Source organism: Solea senegalensis, linkage group LG8, assembly GCF_019176455.1.
Source record: "Solea senegalensis isolate Sse05_10M linkage group LG8, IFAPA_SoseM_1, whole genome shotgun sequence".
NCBI lineage: Eukaryota > Metazoa > Chordata > Actinopteri > Pleuronectiformes > Soleidae > Solea > Solea senegalensis.
The window spans coordinates 23,812,803-23,839,161 of record NC_058028.1 but is presented as its reverse complement, the minus strand read 5'-3'; the positions used below and the strand labels follow the sequence as shown (position 1 = coordinate 23,839,161).

At 38.2% G+C, this 26,359-nt stretch overlaps 2 protein-coding genes across 7 annotated transcripts in view; one reads left to right on the top strand and one right to left on the bottom strand.

Moving 5' to 3' along the window:
- Nucleotides 1-21,233, bottom strand: part of usp32 (ubiquitin specific peptidase 32) — a 49,736-nt gene extending 28,503 nt beyond the window's left edge. For all 6 annotated transcript variants that reach the window (XM_044031661.1, XM_044031662.1, XM_044031665.1 and 3 more), the window contains exons 1-5: nt 21,031-21,233; nt 11,258-11,385; nt 6,499-6,604; nt 5,435-5,553; nt 3,544-3,703 (exon numbers count right to left, since the gene is read on the bottom strand). In XM_044031661.1, coding sequence (XP_043887596.1) covers nt 3,544-3,703; nt 5,435-5,553; nt 6,499-6,604; nt 11,258-11,385; nt 21,031-21,088 — 571 coding nt within the window. In that variant the 5' untranslated portion in view covers nt 21,089-21,233. The remainder of the gene's footprint in view (nt 1-3,543; nt 3,704-5,434; nt 5,554-6,498; nt 6,605-11,257; nt 11,386-21,030) is intronic.
- Nucleotides 21,234-23,035: 1,802 nt separating this feature from the next.
- si:ch1073-145m9.1 (phosphatidylinositol phosphate synthase) lies at nt 23,036-26,218 on the top strand. The gene is made up of 6 exons (XM_044032509.1): nt 23,036-23,250; nt 23,807-23,902; nt 24,134-24,246; nt 24,925-25,048; nt 25,466-25,620; nt 25,733-26,218. Exons 1-6 carry the CDS (start codon nt 23,211-23,213, stop codon nt 25,793-25,795), a joined length of 591 nt encoding a protein of 196 aa, XP_043888444.1. The 5' UTR covers nt 23,036-23,210; the 3' UTR covers nt 25,796-26,218.
- Nucleotides 26,219-26,359: the final 141 nt, after the last annotated feature.

Here is a 26,359-nt window from a genome sequence, read left to right as displayed (position 1 = left end):
TGACTTAAAATAAACGTGTTTATTCCTTGCATTACACTGACATTACCCTTGGAGGCTTTGGGCACCCACGTTAGTGTTGCATAGAAACGCTGTTATCACAACTTTACCATTTGCATGTTTAAAACCTTAAAATGTAGTAAACACAAGTTCACAATTTAACATGTGAAGGCATCATTTCTTTTGGCTGTGGATCTCCTACAGTACACTTATCCATCTCAGAGTTATTCCTGCTTCTACGCGGCAGTACAGTGCTCAAGGCTTCTTCAGTCATTATAATTATGCACGATTTTAGAATCGGCGTCTGTCACTCCACTTTGTTACATGCTGACAGTACATACAGAGACTACAGGCTTGCACTTTTGAGTACAGCATATTAAAGTATGTAATAATCAGTAATTACTGTAAGATATTGATATCTTCAGACACTCTGTTTTTCAAGTAAAAAGATTTTAATGCCAATTAAAAAGAATAAACAAGAAATACGTTGGCTCAACCTCAATCAGACTGCAACCATGTTCACTGCAAGAGTGACAATGGTCACGGTTATCACTAGGTAACTGAAAGCTCTGAACAGTACTGTCCTCAAATGGCCCTGGCCATTTACTGCTCGTGCGTCCAGGGCAGGTGCACTGCTGGCCTGATACCCACCTAGAGGTGCGACTCTCTCCGAGTGACAGCAGAGATACCATACCATTATCCAGGAAACATCCTTAGAGAGGTGTCGCCATATGCAGCATGTGTCATGATAAATTCCCTGCAACTGCCGCGATCAGACGACTATGTCATCGTGTCGGACTGATGTTATTCCCAAACACCTCGACTCTGTTAATGTTGTGTCCATGTCAAAGGCTAGCAATGTGACAAAGGATTGACTGTGAACAACTCTGCCATGATTCAGTCTTGTTGTTCATGTTCCTCTCCTGGCAAGAATCATCTAACAGGAGTGTGTCAGTCACTCTCTCACCAGGCAAAGACGCAAAGTTAAGAGGATAATCTGGGAGCAGGGCAGATTAAAAGGCAGCGTTCAGTTTCTCTGGACAACACGGGCTCTTTCCAGCCCTCTGTCCTTAATTGGCAAAATAAAGTCTGGGTGTCACATGGGTGGTTTTTAGCCTTTATTTATGGTTATGGTAAATGACAAAAGTTATAGTTACATATATATATTCACACATCTCATGAGTTACCAGAAGCTACATTTCAGACTCACTATGAACAACCATCAATTTATCTTAATTAACTCTTGATCAAATGTAACCACTGATAACGATTTACATAATCCAACCATCATGGTTCATTTTGAGTTATTGTTATTGTGTTGCATTCGCCGTCCTGTAGTTAATATAGTAAAGCCCTGTTCTGAAGAAAGATAATGGGCCAATCACTAATCAGTTTCTACTATTATCACTTATTTTAAAATTATATTACAGTGTCAATTGACGTACCTGAACCCAACCTGAGCCAAACAATCATTTCTGACGACGTGTGAATGTGTGAGACGCAGCAGATCAGCGCTGCTGCTGTCACGCACTGTGCATGCATCCAATGTGAAAGTCGGCTTACACTTGCATTTAAAAGACACTAAAGCCATGTTTCCATTGTGGTACAGTTTGGTATGGTTTAGACAGGTAAAACACTGGGTAAGGCTTGCGTTTCAACGGAGAACAGTACCTTTATTTGGTTGGTGGGGTGTGTACTGTGCTCAATGGCCGAGTCAGCGTGATACATAGTGTGTCATACCGGTGCGACAACCGCAAACGACGACATCAAACACACATCAAACAGACAATAAACAACAATGGAGGACATTCAGCAGCTCATTTTTATTCAGTTCTCAGTTTGTGCCTGACGCTTATCTGCCAGTTTTAGGTCCACCTGTATCGTACCATAACATTACTCTGGTACCCCAAGAAGGGTTGGGTCAGATTATTTTGGTACCAAACTGAACACAAACCAACTAATTTAATTATGAATTATTTTCTAGGTTTATTCACTTTGAAGAAATAGGCCTTCATTCACAAACAAGTATATGCATACGCATATATATGAGCTTGCATGAAGGGAGTAGATTAGTGTGGAAAAGGCTATTGGTTTTGTTTACATCTACATGCTGTGGATATCGACAGGACGGCTAAAGGATCAATGTGGCACAACATGGTGAGTCTGTGAGCTGTCACAACTGTACTGTTAGGGTCAACAATACAGTTTATAATAAAAAGGATCAATACATATACATTAATATTTAATGTGGATTATTGACGGGCGACACTTGACCTGCCAATGTGGTGAAATAAATTAAGTCATTTGAATTTTTAACCAAAGAGCAGCAGTTCTCCAATGTTACATGTTGTCTTAACATAACTTTACAGGCTAGGCTGTATTTGAAGGTATAGTTCCGATTTTTATTTCATGTTTGTAGTGATGGTCATTAAAAAAAAAGGAAACAGAACGTTACCATGAAAGCAGTTGAGTATCACTGACTGGTTCGAACAGATTTAAGGTTACTTATATGAACTTCCTCAGGTCTGGACATTAAACAAAATGCCAGTCAGATTCAGGTTAGGCTTGGTCAGTTCTCTCTTGAGCTGTTGGGTTCAGACAGAAAAATGCTGCCCAAGCCACATTTTAACACCCACACACAGACACACAAACACTGTACAATGATACTTTGTCAGCACAACTATACTGTGCAACACTAATGACTTCCATAAATGGACAAAATGACACGAGAACAACTTTCAACAGCGCAGTACAGTCAAATAGCTGCACCAGGGCTCCATAGGTACCATATATACCTCATTATCACTGGTAGTTTCCCCACTAGAATAATTATATGGTTATTCCTACCGTGCTCGCAACAGAAACTAGCATTATTTTGACAGAGAGGGCTGTGTCAACTAGACTGCTGTAAATTAAGTATTTCCACTAACAAGATATTAACACATGAAGGCAAAACGTGCCCTCAGTTTCTGATTCAGATGGAATGGAACAATGTCAGGTCAGTTAATTACAGTAAAACATATGTGGAGGTAAATGGTCTCCATTTATTACGGCTGCAATGATCAATAGATTACCACTATTTTCATAATCAATTCAATGGCTTTGTGTGTTTTATAATAATTAAATCAAGCTCTATGATTTTCCAGCTTCTTAAATGTTAATATTTTTTGGATTCCTTCTTCCATTACTTATTACTAAAATTAATGAATACAGATTAATTATGATCTGAGGACAAAATAAAAATGTGTCAGCACAACTTCTGGGACCAATTAAGGGTCATGTGTCTTATTGAGGAACACAATGGCATGCACACTAGAGGAGCCGGGGATCAAACTGCTGACTTTTTAAGGACAACCAACTCTATCTGCTGAGCCACAGCTGCCTGATCAGTGATCACAATTTATTCATGCTGTTACACTAACGATGAACCATATACCGCAGGAGAATTGAATATAAACGTGTGGTTTTGATTAGTATGATGCGAGACGTAATGATTGACAGGTGAGAGTGACAAATATGCAAAGTGATTCAGTGTAATGTACTTACGGTGTGTGACGCCAGCCAGGGTCTGGTAGAAAGTGGGCGTGTCACTGTCATCGGTGAGCGTGACACACACTCCGCCAGACAGAAGCCATCTGGACAAAGTGAAGGCCTCTTTGTTCTGCAGGAGCCAGTTCTTGAAGCGCTCATAGTTCACCTTGTCACCCTGGTACGACACACACAATCACACAATTAATTTGCTGAACATCAGTCACCATCATCATTTTATCTCATCTTCCGGTCTTGATCGGCTCAAACTGATTTAGTCATGAACTGCTGATTCATTTATTTGCTATTCTAAAAATGAAATGACATCTCATTCCGACAATCACGTGTCGGGTATAATGGCCGCGTTCACACCTGGCATTTACATCTATCATGTGAGTCGACTTTAGAATACAAAGAGCAAGGTCAAAAAAAATTACACTGCTACGCCAATAGCACAGCCCATTAAATTACAAACTATTTGAGAAAAAAAATAAAAAAAGATGGACAGCACATCGAGTTTTCCATTAGTCAGAGGCTGTATTACACAGTGCAAGGTGATCCAGGAATGGCTGCCAAATATCATAAACTTTATGAAGACTATCAGTCATCTCATATCGAACTTTCTCCATGTGTAATATGCCAATAAGCTCAGTTAGCCAGGTCTTAAACGGAGGCACAGTCCCAGATTTCCAGAGTTAACAGGACTTTGCATAGAAACACTCATTAGTGAACTACAAATCACAATATTGCAACTCTCTGGATCAGGGCCAAACACAATACATGTCAGAAAACCATTTAAATATGTCACACCAAAATCCATATCCAAATCCAAAGAAATATTTTCCTAATAACAAATCTCCTGGGCCTGATGGTTATAATGTCATGGTATGATCCATCTCCTTTACTACTGAATACTTCAAGCATCATTTATCAAAAGAAGCTTTGCGTCTATTATTCTTAAATTAAAATAAAAAGGATGAGGATCCCCCAGATAGTAGCAGCTATCGTTCAATTTCACTTGCAAACTAGGATAATAAAAGACTCACCACAGTTCTTGCAACTTCCTCTGATAGAACAAGAAACTCCTCATCATTAGTTATGCAAAATACTTCCCTGTTCAGCAGCACTGATGCTTTTTTTTTTTTTACAGATCACAGAAATATAGGTGTGGTCATATTTTGCAGAGGAGTAGGATTTAAAACCTATGGCATCAGTAAGAGCTAATGGCTGTATTTCAAAACCCTGTAGTTTACATTGAGACACAGCCACGCTTTATTTCATGTTGTAAATTCAAAAGAGAATGGCAACACTTGCTTATTGGACCTAGCACTTCCATGTTTTTTCACCAAGCGCTTTTAGACTTTCTTCATGCAACTGGTCTGTATGTAAGAATATAAAGAGACAGAAACCTTTTAAGAAAAAAGAAGATTTAAACCTCACTGAATTCTTTAACAAAATAAATAAAAACATAGATCAGTGGTCACATTTTCCCATATAATTGTGGGTTTCAGTGAACATAGTAATGAGAATTCTTTTGACAAAAATGGCAAGTTGCACATATTAAAACTGTCTGGTTCAAATATGAGGTGGCACAATGTCTGTATTTCATGAAAATATTTCTTATTGCCATGTTAAGTCTTGAAACCATGTACAGATACTTGCAAATAACTAATTTATTTCAACGAATCAACTTTTATGGCAAAAATGTAACTGTCAACATTTTTTACAAAAACGCTTGAACTGACCACGTGTGATCAGATCACTCGTGAGGGACATTAATACCAGGTGTGAAAAGGGTCGGTGTCATTCCTAAATTTTCCAAAGTTAGTAAATACAGACACATCTGAATTTAGAAATGTGTGTCACTGTGGACTGACAGTTATGTTATGACACTGTTATGTTTACTGACCTCACTGAAGCACTTCTTGAGGGAGGTTGGAATCTCTCCATCCAAAACTTGCAGAACTGCTTCAATATCTTCTCTGGCAGCATATCCACCCAGATCACTGGCAAACAGGCTGAAGAGGTCTATAAGCAGGCAAACAAACACACACACACACACACACACACACACAATGTCAGGGATCAGCTTTATCACAGAAAGACAGACCATGTAGCAGTTAGAATGACAACGGAAGCTTCAATGTCGATAATGTCCTGATGGATTTGACTGCATGCAACACATCAACCACAAGGCAACACAACCATCTGAATAAGAATGAGAAGGATAACGAGTGAGATGAAAAGGAAGTAAAGAAAAGGCTTATATCTGCAGTAGTCCCAATTTAGGCATGTTTAGAGACAAAAGACTAATTAAATGATTAACAGAGACGTTAAAGGTAAAAGTGGATCAGTTTATCTTTGAAAACACAATGAAGTTTTATCACTGGCTTGTTGGAAGAGATAAAAAGTTCCACAAAAACCCTACAGAGCATCCTACAGGTGGTGCTCATGGTGAGCAATGCTAGAACACAAAGGGGCAATGATAGTCCATCCATTCCTTTTACCACTTTACCGCTCCATATGAGGGCTGCTGGCGAAAGGTGGGGTACATTGTGGACAGATCAACTGTCCACCATTGGGCCACATAGAGACAAAAAACTATTCACTCTCACACTTAGACCTACGGTCAATTTAGACTGTCCAATTCGCCTAATCCCCAAATCTGCATGTTTTTGGACTGCGGGAGAAAAACACTCATCGTGCATTATAGAAAACAGTAATTATTATATATATGAATCAGGCCATGTCCACAAACAACAAGCCAAAAGATTCAGCGTAATATTACAATAAGTTGGGGTAATATGCTAATATGGAGGAATCTTCTATAAATGAGATCTTCTTTGGCATTTGCAGTTCACAGCTGGATGATTTAAATTGTTGAAGTCACTTTCTTGTTTCAAGACATTTAAGATTGTGATCTGAAACATTTGACATAAGGTGATGGACTGAACAAACAAGCAAACAACTCACATTTCGCCTTCTCCTCATCGCGTCCTCTGGTCAGAAGCACCAGACCAACGATCAGGTTGTTGAAGTGTAGCCCTTTAGACGAGCCTCCAAATGAGGTGTAAATAACCTACAACACATAAAAAACACACATTAGAATGTGAGAAACATTAACAGCTTCACACTTCACAGATGCTCTTGCGAGCAATTAATAAAAAAAACCAAACATGCCACTTAAGGCATAATTGCATGAATCTACTTGAAAACAAGCTTTTAAACAATTTCTCTTGAAATCTCTCCATCATTCTTTCTTATTTATTTATTTATTTATGTATTCATTCATTTATTTATTTATTTATTTAATTAATTAACTTTACCGTCCTGTTTTGTCCTGAGCATCCCGTTTTTATTTTTTGCTTTGTCAATGCACTTTGTGTTTTTAAAGGTGCTATATAAATAAAAGTTATCATTATATTCATTGATTATAATTAATGTTTCCCTTTAGCAAAGTTCCTTTTGACACGAGTAACCACTGGGCCAAAAATCGTGTCCAGGCCTGTCTGCAGCAGAAGCCCCATTTGCCCGAGGCACTCTCACTCTGCTTGTTTGTGTCTGCATTTCTGCTCAACACACACAGAACAGCTTAGATACCATTGATATAGTGGATTGAGGAAGAGTGGGATTATTGTGGTGAATAAAGCAGGCGTAACAAGCCATAGGATACAAGACTTTTAAGACTTTTATAATGGATGTTTCATCTTTAAGATTTTTTAAGAATGCAGTTAATTATCATCACTGGTACAAAATAGAGTTGGAGTTCCATGAAAAGGAGCACTGTTGCACATTTACCACCAAACTTCCCCCATATGCTCCAGTTCACGTCATCATCTATTATTGACGCTACATGGCCACATGTTAGCTAAACATACATTTAAGCATCTTGGTATAATATTTCAAAATATAAATAATTGTACAGATAATTATTGATTTTCATGTTCGTCTTTTGCAGTGGGTGAGGCTGAAATATGCTTTTGACAAAGCTTTATATGTTCAATGTGTCTCAACATCAGAATGGAAATACAGGGAAACAGAACATGTGACACATTGTTAAGTATTCTCATGAAGAATGTTCACACTGGGGTGCCAAGAGTTTAAAAAGCCCACAGTTCTTTTTGTGTTTAAGGTTTTTGGGTCATGGTTTCACTTTGGTTTGTTTAGCTCATTCAGGACAAAAAAATAACTTACTTTATTTACAGACTTCCTGTCGCAAAATTCACACAGGACTGAGGCAGAAAAGGCTCCGCTGTCCTGCGTGTTTCTGCAACACTGTCAATCAAAACCCGGCCCCGCCTTTCAGACAGTTCCTCCAATCATCATGCGGAAGCTGAACTAAGTCACTGCTGTTTATCACAGATGACAGAACTAATAATGCGTTCTAATTGTGTTCTAGCGCACATTCAGTATTAATTTACATATTTGATGACATTTTAGAGGAAGCTGAGCTTCCCTTAATGTTTTAGAGCAATTGCCAATGTTTTAAACGTGTTTGGTTGTGAATGAATGTTACGAATGCTGATATTTGTTTGGACTGTAAAAGGGTGTATGATTAATATGATGCAGTCAGTGTTACATTTTTTAATGATTTAGCAGCGTATATTCTGTAGAGTATAATCCCTTAAGAGTTATTGAGAAAGTATAGAAGAGGAACTACTTGTGAACACTTGTCCTGTTGGCAAACCTATTTTCTCTTCGACATTATTACATCAATGAGTTGTGTTTTCAAATTATGCAGCAGCTCTTCGGGCTTGTATTTCATCAAATCAACATCAGACTACTATAAGCTGTTATGAATCCTTTACCTCCGAACCAGACCATTGTGCATGAAGCTTGTTTTAGGTGTTATGCTGTGACTGAGCAGAAGATAAAAATAAATGTACTGTATGTAGGCATGCATTTGTCACAGGAATTCCTAGAATAGAGGGAGAAGCTGAAATAGATCAGCATTGTGGTTGTTTTCAACGTCAAACTTTTTCCTCATTTTCTGTCTATTTCATGCGTTTCGCATATTTTTACAGCCAAAGAAGATCAAAGAAAATCATGGTTGAGTGAAATATTTTGCAATCTATGCGTTGGTCACAGGATGTTTTCCGAGGTCAGTCACTGAAATTAAAAAATGACTAGAATTACCACCCAGTACTTGTAACACCTCTGCTGTCCCACAGTTGCTTGACTCATATAACATGCGCATTGACTGAGGTTTTTAAGAGGCCAAGTTATTCTAAGTGAACTTTTGTGCCAAATTTAAAAGAATTCTCTTGAGGACAAAAAGAATTTCTTCAAGACAAGATGTTGTGTTCCCATGAAGAACACAGACAGACAGCAAAGTGGATGGACAACCAGAAATCTGAATGCCCTGAACTGACTTTAATATTTGTGATTAACTTTCAAAGAACCATAAGATATTAATGGCCATAACATTGTGTGATCGTGTGAGTAGATAATTGCAAACACTTTATGGGTCCTTGATATACAGTTTAAATATTATGTTCTGCCTATAATAAAATGTCTGGAAATAGTAAAAGTATTCATGGTGTTTCTTCACATGAAGAAGCCAAGACCTACTTAGTTGAAAAGTTTCCTTTACAATTACTACTTAAATAGGTAATTCAGCTGGTTGATGTGAAACTGTGCGGAGGGGTTGATACTTTCGCTGACCTGTTTGCTTTTTTTCCTTTCCTGTGAACTGCATCCACTCACTGCACTGTATTGCACAGCTTCTGCTTTCCTCCCCTATATAGTTACCATGCTTACATATCTGAGACGGATGCAATCTTTCACCATATGACACTATGACAGTCTCATTCTGCCACTAACATATTCACATGTGCTTGTGCAGCTGTTCAGCTTCATTATATTGGTCTCAACTTTCATGTTTGGGGGTGGAAATATTTGCTTTGTTTTGTGCCTGTTGTTGGTACTACTGTCAGTCTTGACTTACTCTGTGAAAAATTGAGTAGACGTATTAGCTTGATTGATGACATCATGACTGGCTTGGAAGCCATTCATGGTCACATGTGTGACTTGTCCTTCAGTAAACATTTGGTGCCTGCAAATGACTCATGTTTACAGTGTTTAAGAAGTGAGTTTATTTGAACAACCCTTCCATGTTGTGTGTTCATAGCTCATGGACTTTCCATGTGGAACCCATGGAAGTTTATTTCTGGTGGATTGTTAAGTTAATATATTGTAATTTTAGTCATTAAGAGTTATAATTCTTTATTTCTTGCATTGCAATAATGTTATCCGCACACTAGCCGGCAATTATGTTGCCACTGCCAAGGTACATAATTCCCATTTGAAGGCACCATTACACTACAGTGTTTAGTAGTATTATATTTTGGGGCCCATCAATTGCACCGTTTACAGTTTCATAAGGAATAAAAAAGATCTATGTTCAACATCACTGTTTGCTTTGTGCACACTACACCATTACTGTATCATCAAGTGGCAAACAGATGTGTGATGTCACCCATAAGAATCTGAACTCTGGTTTTAAAGCCTTTGACCACAACCATGTCAGTTTTTGAAACCATAAGTTCACAGATGTCACTTATAAACAGGCATGAAACCAGCTCTCAATCACACTGGTGTCCACTCATATGTGCCATGACTTATCTTCTATTAATATATATTATATATATATATTAATAATAGAGATTCAGGAAAAGTCAGCTAATTTTCCCATAGACCTCCACTCAGCCAGCAGAGTTGCCCCCGGTGTATAAAATATTCTTATCTCTGGTTAGCTTCAACCAGAAAACCCAAAGACTATGTCCATTTTTTAAATATATGGTGTGTGGATATCAGATGCTCATGATATTGTCAAATCAAGTCCACACAAAGAACCCACAGATCTTCTCTTTGAAGCCGTAGTCTCTATTGGCACCTTTCCACTATAGTTCTAGCACTACTCAGCTCAACTTAATGATTGATCAGAGAGTGTCGTCACTGACGCACAAGAATCAAAGCGGACAATGAAGAACTGTAGATCAGTTAAAAAGACTTAAAAATCCTGAAAACAAGCGTTAATCTCCAACATTTAGCAAGGAAACTTCTAAAATCTCAATATTTAACAGTGTCTGGTGTATTTAGCGACAGCACTGCCGAAAACCAGCCGAAAACCAGCCGAAAAGCCGCTGATCGTGAGCCTAAGGGGAGCTGCATCTTTTCCTCATGACTTATTATTAATTTATTCATCATATACTATCTTATTAAATAATTTTTCACTAAATTAATCTGTGATGTCTCTGGCCATCGTAAGTGCAGACGCCCGTTTAAGAATCTGGGAAAAAACTTTTAAAATTGTCCCATGTGTGCAGTTCATTATTTCAGTGGCTGTCCCTGTTGGGGCATTAATGACTTCTCATTTTTTCAGATCGACTTCAACACATTGACACAGCGGAGGAACACAGCTGTACAACAAGTTCTCTGTAGCATTAAGTCAATATGTATAGTAAAAATGCACTTTCAAAAAAAAAAAAAGAATCAACATGCCTTCTCAAAGACATTCAAACAAAACAAAACATAGGCTAATACCTTGTATTTTCAGGTAATTTTAAGTGCACAACTCAAAGTTATTAAGATCTCTACCATCTGGCTCATTCCCTCCAATTTGCTCATTCGAACCCCCCCAACAAAGCTTAGGGTCCTGTCGTACCTGATGGACTCACCGGCTGCCACAATCGTAACCTTTAACCCCAGCGTAGTGTAGTGACCAGCTTACCTCTGCAACTTTCGGGGGAACTCCATCTCCCAGCACTTCCCTGTAGAAGCACTGTTGGGTCATGTAATAGGAGACACCGCTGGTTCTCTTGAAGGCATCCTTCAGACGTTTCAATTCCACATCAGTGACTGCACAGGAGAGATGAACAGAGGACACATGGGTGTCAGATACATTGTTCAGAAAACATGCGCATCAAGTGATGTCACAATTTTACTACTTGACAAGAAAAAAAATACATATATAATTTGTATTTCTGTACATAAAGAGTGTCAAACCAAAAATGTACAGAGTAATAATAACAAACATTGTTGTTGAGATGTGAAAAGTGAAGTTAAGTTTCACAATTTTCTACAGACTCTATAAAGCGGTTTGCTGTGAGGTCTGTGGTTTATAATGCAACACTCCTTTTCAGAACAAATGTCAGTTCTCATGCTCTGGGTGGAACAATACATTTTTTAATTCACCGTTTGAACAATATTGTTAGCAGCAGTAATATAAATCAAAATAATAGAAATGTTTCACCAGGAACTGCAGGAACTGGGGACTTTACCAGAGAAACTATGTTTATTTAGACCCCTGCTTGGAGGGGAAGCACTTTTCAAAGTTCAGGGACCTTCATTGGAGGAGCTTGGAGTGGTTGTGCTCCAATGTTTTATTATAGCCAGTCAATCTCAACAACACCTCACAAAAAAATTCTGCTCAAATTACTGATATGATATATGATAAGTGACAGCTGAAAGCTGACTAATGAGGTTTACAGTTTCAGAGTTAAGTCACAACAGCTACACAATCAGCAAGTAAACAGATGTCCAGCTACTTCCCAATCAGCAATACCCAGTTATAAATAATCATCAACGATCAATGTTGACCATTCAGTCATCAACAAACACTTATATTTAAATTTGAGGCAAGTTTTTCAGAGATTTAACAATTTAAAGGATATAAGACAATTTGAGTAGGCTTATGATAAGAGGGGGACACTGCTGCCTATCAACAGAGTTAGGGAACCACCTAACTGCGAGAATAATTCACATGATTTCTTACTGAATTTTTCATCAGAAGCAGGGTTAAAGATTTTGAGCCTTTTTCTTAACCGGTAGTTAAATGGGTTAATAAACAATAGTTGGTTATTCATTAACAATAAACAGTGTTTTTTCAGTTCAAATTTTAAACATGTACATTAGATATGATACATTAATGTGGTGAGTGACAAATGGGACCCCTTTACACCTGGCATTAAAATGCATTTTCTGTGATTGGATTGTAATCAGACAGCACCCGACCACTTGCAAACACAGGTGTAAATACACCCGAGGACGGATTGTTATCCAGTCTGCCAAACTACTTCGGGAGGTGGTCGGAGAGGCACTGTAACCAGATTGAACAGAAGTATAAATGCAAAGCGTTTCCGCTCCACCCACAACAACTGAGTGGAGCAGAGGTACTTGGTCTCTCTGAGCACAGCTAATGGGAGAGCAGCGAAAGAAATGCACAGTCTCGTCTGCTTTCATCGGGTTTCCGCTTGTCAAAGACTTCTTCCCCTGCTTTGAAAAGCAAAGAGGAGTCTATAGTTGTCGTTGTTGTGGATATGAGAGCACAGAGGTGGGATGACTATGATCAGATAGCAATCAGATCTTGATATGGACACCAGAGACACATGTTAATACCAGGTGTAAATACATGTGGTGACGTGCAATCTTATAGGGATTTTGCATAACTACCACAAAGGAAGCAGACAAGGAAGAAATTGGCATGTTCACCCAGGTTTTGTGGTCTCATTTATGCTGATTGGAGTCAAAGTTGATACATGCATTGCTTTTACCATGAAGTAATTTGAGTTAAAATAGTTCTCAGGTATTGCTGTGTCTTAGGACATAATAAGAAATGGCTGCTCTAGGGCTGGGGGAATAATAGTAATATGAGATTAGTTAAGAGTAGCTGACTGTACAGAGAGCTTTAACTCACATAACCCCTATAACTGCACCAGTGATTGAACCCATGTGTACAACAGTCACGAGTTTGTGGCAGGACACTCACATTATTCACACACACACACGACTCAGGTCACTTATGGGGATTTACATAGCCTTGAATTCAGACTAACCCTAACCTGATTAAGAAAATATCTGTAAATGACTGGTTAAGAATCTCCCTAACCATAACCAACCCAAACGTCACATTTCTCCCCACACAGCGAATGCCCCCAATGTCCCCAGAAAACTGTTTGTTAACCTGAACTTTGTCCCCACACACAAACATACGAGTTGTGTTTAATTGAATCAACAGCTGCGGGCTGATTCCTCTTTACAACCTTTTCATGAAGTAACTCAAAAGGGTAATTTCCGTATTTTTGTATTTGTGTATGTATTACAGTCATATCACATTGGTATTGTTGATTTGCTTTTGTCCTTTGATTCTCCATGGGCTGAGGCTGGTAATAAAACAAAGGTCGGGTTGAACATGACTGTGATGAAGAGAGAAGAAGGCTCATGTTTTATTGTGTACATGTCTGATTCTTCAGACAGGCCAGCTTAGTCCCGTAGGATGATCTACAACACCACAGAACAAACAGTAAAAAGTCTGGTGATTTTCTTTGTTTCTGGGCTAAATGTTGTTGTGTGTTTCTCCTATTTCTTTATAAAGTGAATGAACTAAAGAAATATATATTACATATAATACAAAACCAGAATAATGTTATTGGAAAAAAGATGATATTCATCATACTGTAAAATGTGATATGCAAAAATTGGAACAAAATGACTTGGAACAGCTCTGTTCTTCTGAATATTACAAGATTATCTCAAGACATTCATGAGATATGTAACAAGAATAGGACAAATGAACAGACAACACAAAAACAGAATAACTTTGGCCAGGGCAGAGTGGACTGGTATACGTTAAACTATAGTCAGGACAGCCAAGGACCAGTGAATTATGTTGATTTTTTGAACTAAATGTTTGACAACAACCAATCACATTGAAATAATAAATAACATACAAAACTGTTTAACATAAATTGACATTTATGGAATAACGCATTTTGTCCGTGTGAAGATGATTTTAATTCATTTAAAAATTGACTATACTGTGCATTTAATAATTCAACTCCATATGGGTCACCATCAAGACACAACCAAAGACATCCAGTTCTAATCACTGCTGTGCTGACTCAAATTCGTTGTCATGCATGACTGAAGACTAGTGCACAACAGCATGGCCTCTAAAAACAGTGAATAAAGAAAATGTCCAGTTTGTGATTTGCTATGATACTGACACCACTTGATGACAGAACAGCACTGGGCTGATAATAGCTCACTTGTTATAGTGAGATGGTCAAACAGAGACGAAAACAAAGCATTCCACATGATGGAGAACACTTTGTGTATTGTAATGCTGCGAGGCTACTGGTGAACACTGAGCTGCATTAAACTGCACCGGTTACCATTCACTTCACAGTAAACAAAGGCTCTGATTTCTACAGCTGCCCACACACTTTCCACATTAACACACGCACGCTCACACATACTCAGATAAAGCCTTGGATCATCATCATTGCAGATACATGTCAGTGTAACCTTAGCTTCTCTCTCTCTAGTAATGTAAACACACATGTTACATGCACTCGCACACACAGCAGGTTGTTACGACTACTTTACTAAATCCTCCAGGCAGCGGAGCAGCATAGCCCTCTGCTGTGACTCAGTAGTTGCCTTCCTATGAAATAAGCTGGGCTGAGCTGGCCCACTGCTATGATCAGCAAGACTGGAAACTCGCAGCGAGGCCGCAGCAGCAGCAGCAGTGTGCAAACACTGAACTCTCAAAGCCCCAGTGACCTTTTAGTCATGGTGAACTGTCAACAAAAACACCTACAGGCAACAGAGACATACAGGAAGTCCTGCCACTGAACACAGAGCATGAAGCTGCTTTTGAGTGGTATCTGAGAGGGAAAAAATATAAACAATAATGTCACCGTCAATACATAAATTGATCCTTAAATCTCTTCATGAAAAAAAACAAACTGTATTCTGACCGTTAAGCATAGGTTTCTGACACTGGGCACAGTCAAGTATTCAAAGCTGTGTTCACATTAATAATAATCATGTTGCTGTTGCTAACCTGTGTCTATGATATGTCACACTTTATGCACATGTAAATAAAATGAAACCTCTCGGTGGCTAAATTCCATTTAGCTGCTCCAGTTTTAGAATAAGGTTGTAAAGATCTTTTCTTTAAAAAAAGAAAAAAGCTTCAGTTCAACATTCACTCTGACATAGAATCATAGAAAGAAAAGTGAGTGAGTGAGAGTCCAAACATTAAAGGAGGAGTGTGTAGGATTTAGTAGCATCTAGGGGCCATTATAAGGTCATGGAAAAACAACAATTCTTAAATTCAAGTAGCGCTGGGCATTAAATCAATAACAATATATCATGATGAAATGCTCTTCATAACAACATAACAAAGGTTCAATATATAGCCACTGCTTTGGAAACTCACTTCAAGATGGACTACATAACTGCTGTGGAGGTTTTACTGTAAATGTGCAAAATGTACTGTGCGTCAATTTTAGGCCCAAAAAGAAGCTAAAATCCCCAAATAGCAAAAAACAACCTTTCTTTAAATTATCATGATCGTCTGATTTTATCGCTTTTTTGGATATATAGGCCAGGCCTATTTTCAGGTGAATACATTATAAAAATATAATTTATAAATACTCTATTCAAACTGTTTTCACATTCATGACTGCTCTTCAACTGCTCTACTAAATTCTGATGGGAGACTGAGAATTTAAAGATATTCAGTTGTTTACAACATTTTGTAATTTGCATTGAACATAGTAAAACCCCAAATTACAATTTCAAATAGCAATTTTTTTCAAGATTTGAGAATGACATGGCTCACTGTCATACTATCATGACTGAGTAAAAAGTCAAATCCGAATGTGGGTACAGGACCTGCAGCCTTCAGGACCTTTCAGGTTGGGTTTGGGTGTGGTCACCTTGGCTGAGCTTTTTTTTTTTGTCATATCTGTGTGCGTAATCATGCGTATTTCTTATTTGCACTGCACAAGACTATAATCAGGGAAAACAAACAGCAACCGTTTAATCAAATGTGTGCCAGGGACAGAGTCACTCAAACTCCAAGCTATATTCGAGCTTAAAAAGATGAAGGATGGATATTAGTTAAAAGAAACCCAGTGGAATTACTCAATTACTTCTAACTGCATTCCGTTTCATCTGAAAACTGATAGTGACAGTTCAGGTTCAGTTTTTTGAACTCAGGTTGTTTGAGGAACTGACACATAATCAGTGCTGACTAGGCTTTACACGAAACCTGAGCCACAAACCAGCTTGTTACTCGGATGCTCTCCGTCACTGAAAACATAGCTGCCAGCAGCTGAAAAAAACCCTGATTTTAGCCACTTAATATAAGGCTTACCTTATGCTGTGAGTACACGACCTTGAGAATATGTTTGCTGCCTCATGTCTCCATCAGACAGCCTTTCACAACTTGAAACTTGAGTTTGTCTCACCACTCTGTCTCTCTTGCACAAAAGTCCATAGAGAAAATCAGTATTTATAGCTTGCAGGAATACAGAAGCTGCTGCTCTACTGCTGCCACGTTTGGAAAGTTTGTGTCACTTGTGTAAATCTTACTGATCGAAGCAGCAGTTTGTGTCTGTGTTTTTTTGCTTGCGTCCCTGCTGGCAGCCATGTTTTACCGAGACCGAGCTTGACAAGTGCTTGATGAAGAGGGCAAAATCACTACAGTCAAACCATGATCTACCATGAAGCTTAAAAAGATTGTTGTAATAGAGCCACATTCTGCATGACTAATCCAATCACAATCCTGACATCTGCCTGTACATACCTGCAAAAGGCAGAGATTACATTTCATAAACCTGTGCGTGTATTGTTGCATTGTGTGCAGCCTGCTTATTATCTACACCCACAACAATAATAATAATAATAAGATGACCAATCTGATGAGGCAGAGAAAACATACAGTGTATGGCCACATGCTTATCTGCTGCTCAAACCAGCTATAAATGGATGCAAACAGACAAACTGCTGTAGCAGGAGACTAACGAACTGGTGCTACCGACCCATCTTTTATTGATCGGCATCTGCCAGCAGAATCAGAATGAGAAAGACGACTGTCACTAGCTCAACACACAACATACAGTGCAGTCTCACGTATATCTATACTACTAGTAAAATACAGCATGACGCAAGGTTACACGAAAGTGCCTAAATAGAAAGTGGCAGACTGCAGGTACGAGGATTCTAAATTGCCGTTTATGATGTTTATGGCTATTAGTTCAATATTAGTTATTAAATTAATGGGCCAATTGTTACTGACTCATCACGTAAGCTTGCACATTTGTGTTAGCAGAAACTTGATAAATGAGTTTACTTTTTTCATTGCCCGTTTATTGATAAAAAAAACAGCATATTATTGAAAATATAGAAGTGCACTGTAGTGCAGACACAAAATGCAGAATGAAGAGACAGACCATAAGTGTTATTCAATCTATGGTTATTTTTGTTAAGTGTATCATTTGTTGTTATTAAATCATTATATTTTATCCGAGGGAGGAGAAAACATATTGGCCAAACAATCTGCATTGTATATCAGCTGACATGATATCTAAAGACTGGCATGGAGGCTGAATTTAAAATATCCAGCAGCTCTAGAATGTGATATTCCATCATACAAACTGCAACAAACTAAACATTAACCTGCCCACACTGGATGCCTTTGTGGTAGCTGTAGACAAATGTACCTCCACGGTAGGACAAGGTACTGTAAGGATGCAAAGCAGCGGTCTATCACCCCGCCTGATAAGGCCTGCTGACATCAACATCAACCAGAAATACAAGGTTACGCAGTTCTGTGGTCTATGTTTAAATTAGCCTGCTTCGCAAAATGCATCTGTTACTCTGTGTCCATGCCACAGTGATCATCACGTCACATGATAGTTCAACCAAAGACTCTGAAGATCAAGTATTACCAAAAAAAGTCTCAGCGCCACAAACTATAGCTTCAGTGAGGTGAGTCAACACTTCTGACAAGGTCAGACTGGAGCTGTGTTCACTGAGCATTATCAGGTGTTATATGTTGCAAGGACATAAAATTCAGTGCTACTTCTGGGAGAGTCCGTCCTCTGCAGTTAATCACCCCTAGAACTAAAGATTACTTTAAACATTTAGCATTAAAGTTACTTAACGACACAAAATCACACCATCCTTCTGGGAAAAGTCACAATAACACAAGGATATACATGCTTCATCTGCATTCATGGCCGTTTCTGTGCTTTTGGTCTAGTCTGTACATAGAAGGACACAATAACAACATTTGGCTGCACAGGGCTATGACATTTATTTATTTTTTTAAGTCAGTAACAACCACCGCCCCAGAATGAATCCAAAACTGATTCAAACTGCTTATATATACACAACTTATAAACTATTACAAAGGTTCTGTTAACAAATCTTTATTTTCTGTTATTCTGACATTTCTGAATTTCACTCAGGAGCAAAATTTAGTCTTTTATTGTCTGCCTTTATTGTGATAATTATCAATACCAACTATTTTTTTAATCTCACTAATAACCGATTATCCTCAATATTACTTTAAAGCAAGAGCCTTTATTCTCATATCATGTATACTCTTATTCATTTTCACAAATTTAAACTGATTTGATTGTCAATTAGTCTGATAGTGTTGTTGTCGTTTTTTTTTTGTTTTTTTTTAATATAATTCAAGTCTAGTTTTTATAGCTTATTAAAAGTGAATATTCCGCAGTAATATTATTTTTATTGGAGCACTAATTATGATGGTGGGACTGGCAGTCAGCTTGAGGAAACAAATCATTACAAAGAGGTGATGTTTACAAAAAACAAATCACAACACAATTTTTCTGACCAATCCAAAGAGCATGACTTTGGATCAGCTAATCTCTGAAGTACTTCACCCACAAACTCGTCAGTGGACGTTCATTTGAGCTGGTTTTCAGAGTAAACGTCTGCAGTAATTTATTTTGCAGTGTCTTTCCATTTGGATATTGCTCTTCATCATATTTACTGTAGCTTCTGAGGCTGTAGGTCCCATAACATAGGCTTTAAAAAATGAAAGAAATAATGTGACAATTTCTTCTTTTTTTTTAGTTAAACATTATTTTAATAAAAAGTCACATTGGAATAATATCATACAAGTGAGAGCTAAACCTAAATATGCATATTGTACGTGTTGATATCGCAGTTACGATAAATTGTCAAAATGTGCAGCACTTGTGTTCACCCTGCTTGTATAATCAAGCCAATGAAACTTGTGATTAATTGAGCAGCCCAAGAACAGCTAAGGACTTTATGTGTATGCTTTTATTACTAAAACAGGCATCAGTAAAATACCACAATCATTAAGCTAAATGTGATTGTAGGGGACAGAAGTCTCACTTTCTTGTAAAGATATGACACGGCCATGGATGAATGTGTAACAGCCTCTCTCGCATAGCCTGCAATCCAAACTGACAAAGGTCAGCTTCTGCCAACCCAGGAGCAAAGTGCAAGGTGGAGGCCACTAGGTATGAGAGCTGCTGGTTATTTCCTGATAAAGTACACTAGTACATCAACTATGTATAGCAGCTATAACGCAGCTTTACCTAGATTTGCACTTTGCTCCTTGTATTTGGACTCTGTGATGTGATGCTATGACATGATGAACTGCACTTGTGTGTGTTATCAAACAAGGACTCCCTCAGTTTTAAAATGCCCACCATCGCCACTGTTATACGGATGAATGCAGCAACAGCAACGCAAAGCAAAGCAACATCCCTCTTTGTTGTTCTATCAAACGCCCTGACAACACTGCTAACTCGTGGAAATACAGTTTCTACACATTGCTCATAAAAGCAACAACAAGAGACAGACAAGAGGTTAATACTGGAGATCTACGTTAGCCGATTGTAGCACAGATACAGACCAACAGTCCGAAGGCATTTCCCTCAGCTCAGACTGTGCAGCTAACAGTCTGAGCTAGCAGATGCTCACACGGCAATGTTACTCAAAGATAGCTACTAGCTCTGTTGATAAAAGAAAAAAGTAAAAGCTTAGTGGCAGACTTAATTGTCAGCCAAAATAAGTTTGTATACATTCAAGACTGCCCGGTCAACTGTTTCGATAAAATAGCCCTACCCTAGCCCCACAGAAACGCTTTGGCAGGTGCTGAAAGCGTCACACGAAACACCGGCCAGACATATGTAAATTTAACGTCAACATTGCTTACAATCAAGACATGGATGTCATACAATGTCACTTGTTACTGCCCCGACACTGATACGAAGAGCTGCTCATTCCGGGATAAATATTGGCTACAGGTCGGCTGTTTAGTCCATTTTAATTAAGCTTTAATTGCACAGGAATGCGTCTTTCTGCTGCTCAGCGTAGGCTATTTTAAGGGTACGACAACAGCTGAAAATACAAGCTTAGCTATTGTTAAGCTGAACATAAAAATGAAATCCATACAGTTTTGTGCAATGTATCTATGCCGAATTCAGATGTATTCGCGTGTGGTGGTGTGGAAGGCGAGCGTTGTTTTTTTACATGCGTATATCTTATACAATAATGTCAGCCACTTAAATCGCTAGATTGCAGAGCGTGGTCAGTACGTGGAGCGGCCAGACTCTAATGTGTCAGCAGCAGGCTAGCCTGCTAGCAGACAGCCCGCTAGGCTAGCGCAGCTGAGGTGAATCTGGTCACTTGCTGTGAGCTTACCTCTCTTCGCGGCCTCGTCATACGACAGGAATCCTATCCTCGACTCTTTGGCCCCCATGCTGCCCTCATTTCACTGCAATATGAGGAGTTGAATGTTAGCAGCTTACTTAGCCTCGGGAGTGTTTCGCCTTATCCATTTGTTGTGAAATAGGTTTCCTGGTGGTGTGTGTGCGTATGTGTGTGTGGTGAACGGGTGAACGTTTTCAGCGACGCCTCCATTCTGTCACATGATCGGACTCCACAGGTCAGTTGACCAAGCGCCTTCCCTCACATGCTTGTAAACACAACTACAACGGCGGACACACGCACACCACAGTGTTGTCACCACCTATTCTCCACAGAATTAATTCCTTTATTTTACACAAATTTAATAACGAAAAAATATATATAAAAATATGTGTATACATATATGTATATATACATAAATATATACATATATACATATATATGTATATATATATATACATATATATGTATAGACACACACACACATATATATATATATATATATATGTATATATATATATATACACATAAAGCCGTTATCTTATGCGCAGTCATTACTAAGCTGTTAATGTGTGGGAAACGAACGTGATGTAAAAAGAAAAGTGCGTAGCCCCATCTTGTGGCTGCTCTTAACAACATCAACCACCTTCCAACAGTTTTACATAAATCGGCCAGTACAAACAGTGTAAAATTTAGTACACACCTTTTAATTCAGTGGTTTTCCTTGATTTTCATTATTTTCTTTATTGCAGATTAGACCAGAATATGTTTAATACATAAGGTTCTTCAAAGTGGCCACCTTTTGCTTTGATGACAGTTTCATAAGGTAGTTTTTACTAGTAAAAAACAAAGAAAACCTTTTAAATGAGAAGGTTACTGTACATATATAAAACATATACACATAACAAGTCACTCATGTAACTCATATGAATATACAATATTGAATATGATAGCAATGCTTAAGGGCCAGACTTCCAGAAATATAGTGACTGTTATTTAGTTTTGCGGCGCCTGCGTCTTTCTTCGGTAACTACGGTAACTCTTCCGGGCTCACAATGTGGGCCGGCCTGGAAGAGTTACCGTAGTTTCCAAGGCAAGGCGCAGCAAAAAAAATACATAAATAAATAAATTAACAAAAAAAAACAATCCACCCCCGGTGACGTAGTATTTATTGTGAGAACATTAAACGTGACACGTCACATCAACAAGTGTAATAATTACTTAATTAGATACAGCAGCAGTTAATATAGAGAAAAGAATAATTAAGCACATTTCTGAAACTTGGTACAGATAGTCTGTGAATTGTATATTTACCTATAATTATTGTAATATTTATCATGTCACATTTTTCTTTTCTTTGCATTTTGTAAATTAGATTGTCCAACAAATGTATGTTATTTTTATCTTATTGACTGTATGGAATCTCATAACTACTGAAGAAGTCATGATAGTTAGGTCCTCAGAGCACCTTTTATTTGTTTATTTGTGTATCGATTTATTTATTTAGGTTTCATTGTGGCTTTAATGTTTGTAATTAGCCTTCGCACTTCAAGTTTTCTATGTCAATTACATTATTATGGGATGCAGTGGTTATCCTGACGAGAAGTGTGAAGTTGTCATTCAATAACTAGTGAGTGTTGTGTTTTCTGGAGGAGGATGGAGGGCTTGTGTGTGTGTGTGTGTGTACTTATATTTGTGAGGTCAAAACACGTAAAAAAAAAATCTTTGTGGGGACATTCTGCAACTTTAAATGGCTTTTTCAGGGTTAAGACCTGGTTTTAGGGTAAGGGTTAGAAATGGGTTTAGGTTAAGGTAAGGGTTAAAGTAGGCATTTAGTTGTGATGGTTAAGGTAAGGGTAAGGAGCTAGGGAATACATCACGTCAATGATGTGTCCTCACTAAGAAGTCTCACTGTGCGTGTGTGCGCGCGCGCAGGAAGTACACACACACACACACGCACACACGTCGTCTCCTCTCGTGGGTGTGACGAACATGAGACGCGCCGTCGTGAACACGTCACGTTTAAAGCCGCCATAGCTGAGGCAGCAGACCGTGAACACAACGGGAGCCCACGAACTCGTCAGCGGACGTGTATTTGAGGTGGTGTGTCACAGAGTCTGTAGCACAGGTTTCATCCTCTGTCCTTCCTCCATCTGTAGATACTGAGCGCGGACATGGGACTCGACGTCCTGCTGTTCTGGCCGAATATTATTGGTGGGAAACGAAACACACGAGTGCATTTCCTATTGCAATATTAGTTTATTCTTAATTTGTTCTGAGCAGATGTTTGTCTATGACGCGGCCATATGTGACTGTTGTGACTGAATTGATATGTTCATTTGACTCGTCACAATTCCAGATTAAGATATCGATAGCGTCGTTATGACTAGTTAAAACTTAGTATCTATAAAGGAAAATATAGATACCTACATTGTGGCTCGAGTTATTCGAACGTGGACTATATATATATATATATATATACTTAAATGTACTTAAATATGTATAAGTGAATTATATATATCTGAAATGAGAACGACACAATACACATGAATGGAAGAGTCAATTAGCCAACTAAAGGTATCTTTAATGAAAGTTACTGATATCTGAAAAGTTAATTTCACCTAGGGAGAACTGAATTGCATGTAGACACAGTAAATAATGTTGTGTTAAAGTGAAACTGAAAGAGTAGGACTGAAAACATAGTGATACATGTTATTATTTTAGCGTTTAGCATTTTACAGAGACGTGTGTGTGTGTGTGTGTCTTCCAGGATACATTAGGATCGCTCTGGTGTTTGCTGCGTGGACATACTTTGAGACACCGACACTGTTTGTCCCTCTCTACTCAGTCTCCATAACACTTGATGGTAATGTAGCATGTGTCAGTGAAAAATTAAAAATAAATATTAAAACAATATGATATTGTTATTGTTATTATATAGAATATTATAATCAAAGTATAAAGCTTTATAACACTGAAGAATTTCCCCTGTCAGCAACTTTTTGTGACCCTTTGACATGAAGTTAAATGTATTATCAGTGTTGCGTGTTGTTGGAGTTGCTGAGTGCTCCACTGTGTCATGCTGTGTTCTGTGCAGGAGTGGATGGGTGGCTGGCGAGGAGGCTGGGTCAGACCTCTAAATTTGGGGCCTGGCTGGACGTAGTGGTGGACAATGTTGGCAGAGGAATGCTGTGGGGCCTACTGTTTAAGGTCTGCTGATTCAGTATGTAACACATTGTACAGTATATACAGTATACACACACACACACACACACGTATATATACATACATTAAGAAGAAATACAAGTATAGAGAATAAAATAGTATGAAATTAAAATGTTATGAAGAATATGTAAATCGTTTACATATTCTTCATATATATAACATTGAATGTAACATTTACAGTAAATGTTACATTCAGTGCGTTGGGCAAGGCTTTGATGTACAATTGTCACATTTAAAGTCATTTAATATATATATATGTATATATATATATATATATATGTATATATATATATATATATATACATATATATATATACATATATACATATATATATATGTATATATATACATATATATACTTTATTTTAGACTTACAGTAGCTACAGTATATAGAATAGAATAGAATAGTTTAATTTACAGGAGAATACAATGAAATTCTCAGTGCACAGCCTGAAGAAGATGTGCCACATCTGATCAACACAGAAAACACAATTTAAGACAGGCATGAACATAATGGAACATCTAAAAATAGATAACCTAATAAAAGTATAATTGGAGATAATAAAGTTGTTCACATTTATAATGGTGCTGTTTGTTGATACATTTGACTTGCTGTGTTCTTAATAATGGTGCTAAAGGTTTCTTGTGTGTGTTGTGGTGCAGTGGGGTTGGCTGGTGTCTTCAGTGGAGTGGTGTGTGTTTGTGTGTAACCACAGCACCAGAGGCGACCAGTGGAAGAACAGCTTCAGCAGCAGCCCGGCTCTCATACAGGCCGTCATGGCAAACGGTAACTGCTTCTGCTGTCCACCGTCAGTAAGTTGAGGTCGATGCTGATGTTGAACAGTTAACCCTTTTCTTATCGAAATCACATTTTGCAAAGTGGACAAGGCTGCGATTGAAGATACACACTTGATTCATGCTCACCATGCTCTAATGACATTAGAAGACAAAGATTATGTTACTGAACTAACTAACTCTTTTGGACCAGAGTGGGACTCAGTCTCTCCTGGTCGCTCTGAGCATGTGCCACCGTTCTTACCCCCGGCTAAAATAATAGTAAGAAAGTAAGAAAACTGTGACAACACATGTGGAGCTGATAGACTTAATCAGCCTTGTGTGAACTCATTTGAAAACTACAGCTGAGAAATGTGTGGATTTAACGTTAAACTTGTAAAGTTGATGATTCATTTGCTCCTTATGTCAGGCTTTCGGACCGTGCTGGGCACGCTGGTGGTGAGCGGGCTGCACTGCCTCCCTCTGTGGCTGTATGTGTGTGAGTGGGATTTACTGCCTCTGTGGATCCAGGCTGTGGGGACGATGGTGCTGGCTGCAGGCCGACTCCTGGCTCTGTCAGTGGAGGTAGGAACTCGCCTTTTAACACCCTTTAACCTGCGATGATGAGTTGTTGACACACGTAGTTGCTGCTCAGTGGGTTGAGGTTGAACATGCACTTGCAATCTTTTCTCCGCAGATATGGTGCATATGGATTCATGTTAAATACCTCACTGATGACGAGCCAGAGAAAAAAAGCTGAGTGCCTCTGAACAGAATCACAAGGGTTCAAACATGTCCCGTGGTTTGCAGAAAAGTCAAATAGCAAAACTCAGACCAGGCTGTGGAGCTGACCTATGATGTTACACTGTTCACCTCCTCACCTCGGTGTTATATGTTTTGTGCTACTAAATAGCCATAATTGCAGTTGACACTCATGTACGCAGGGCTTACTTACATTGCACTTGTGTGGGAACAATCATATTTATTGTTAATGCATGACCTAAAGGGATATGTGTGTGTGTATTGTTATTTTTGCTTTGTGTGTCACTCACACATTATAATGGTTTGCACTGGTTTGACATATATCACCCTTGTTTATTTGTATATTTGTGATATTTATGCAGATTATGTTGAGGGTTGTTATTATCTCAGTTTGTTTGAGAGAAGTTTCTGCTTTAATAAAGTCAAACCAGACAAATGTTTCACACCCACAATAAATGACATTAAATTATATGTATATATATATATATATGTACATATATATATATATATATACATATATATATATATATATATATATATACATATATATATATATATATAT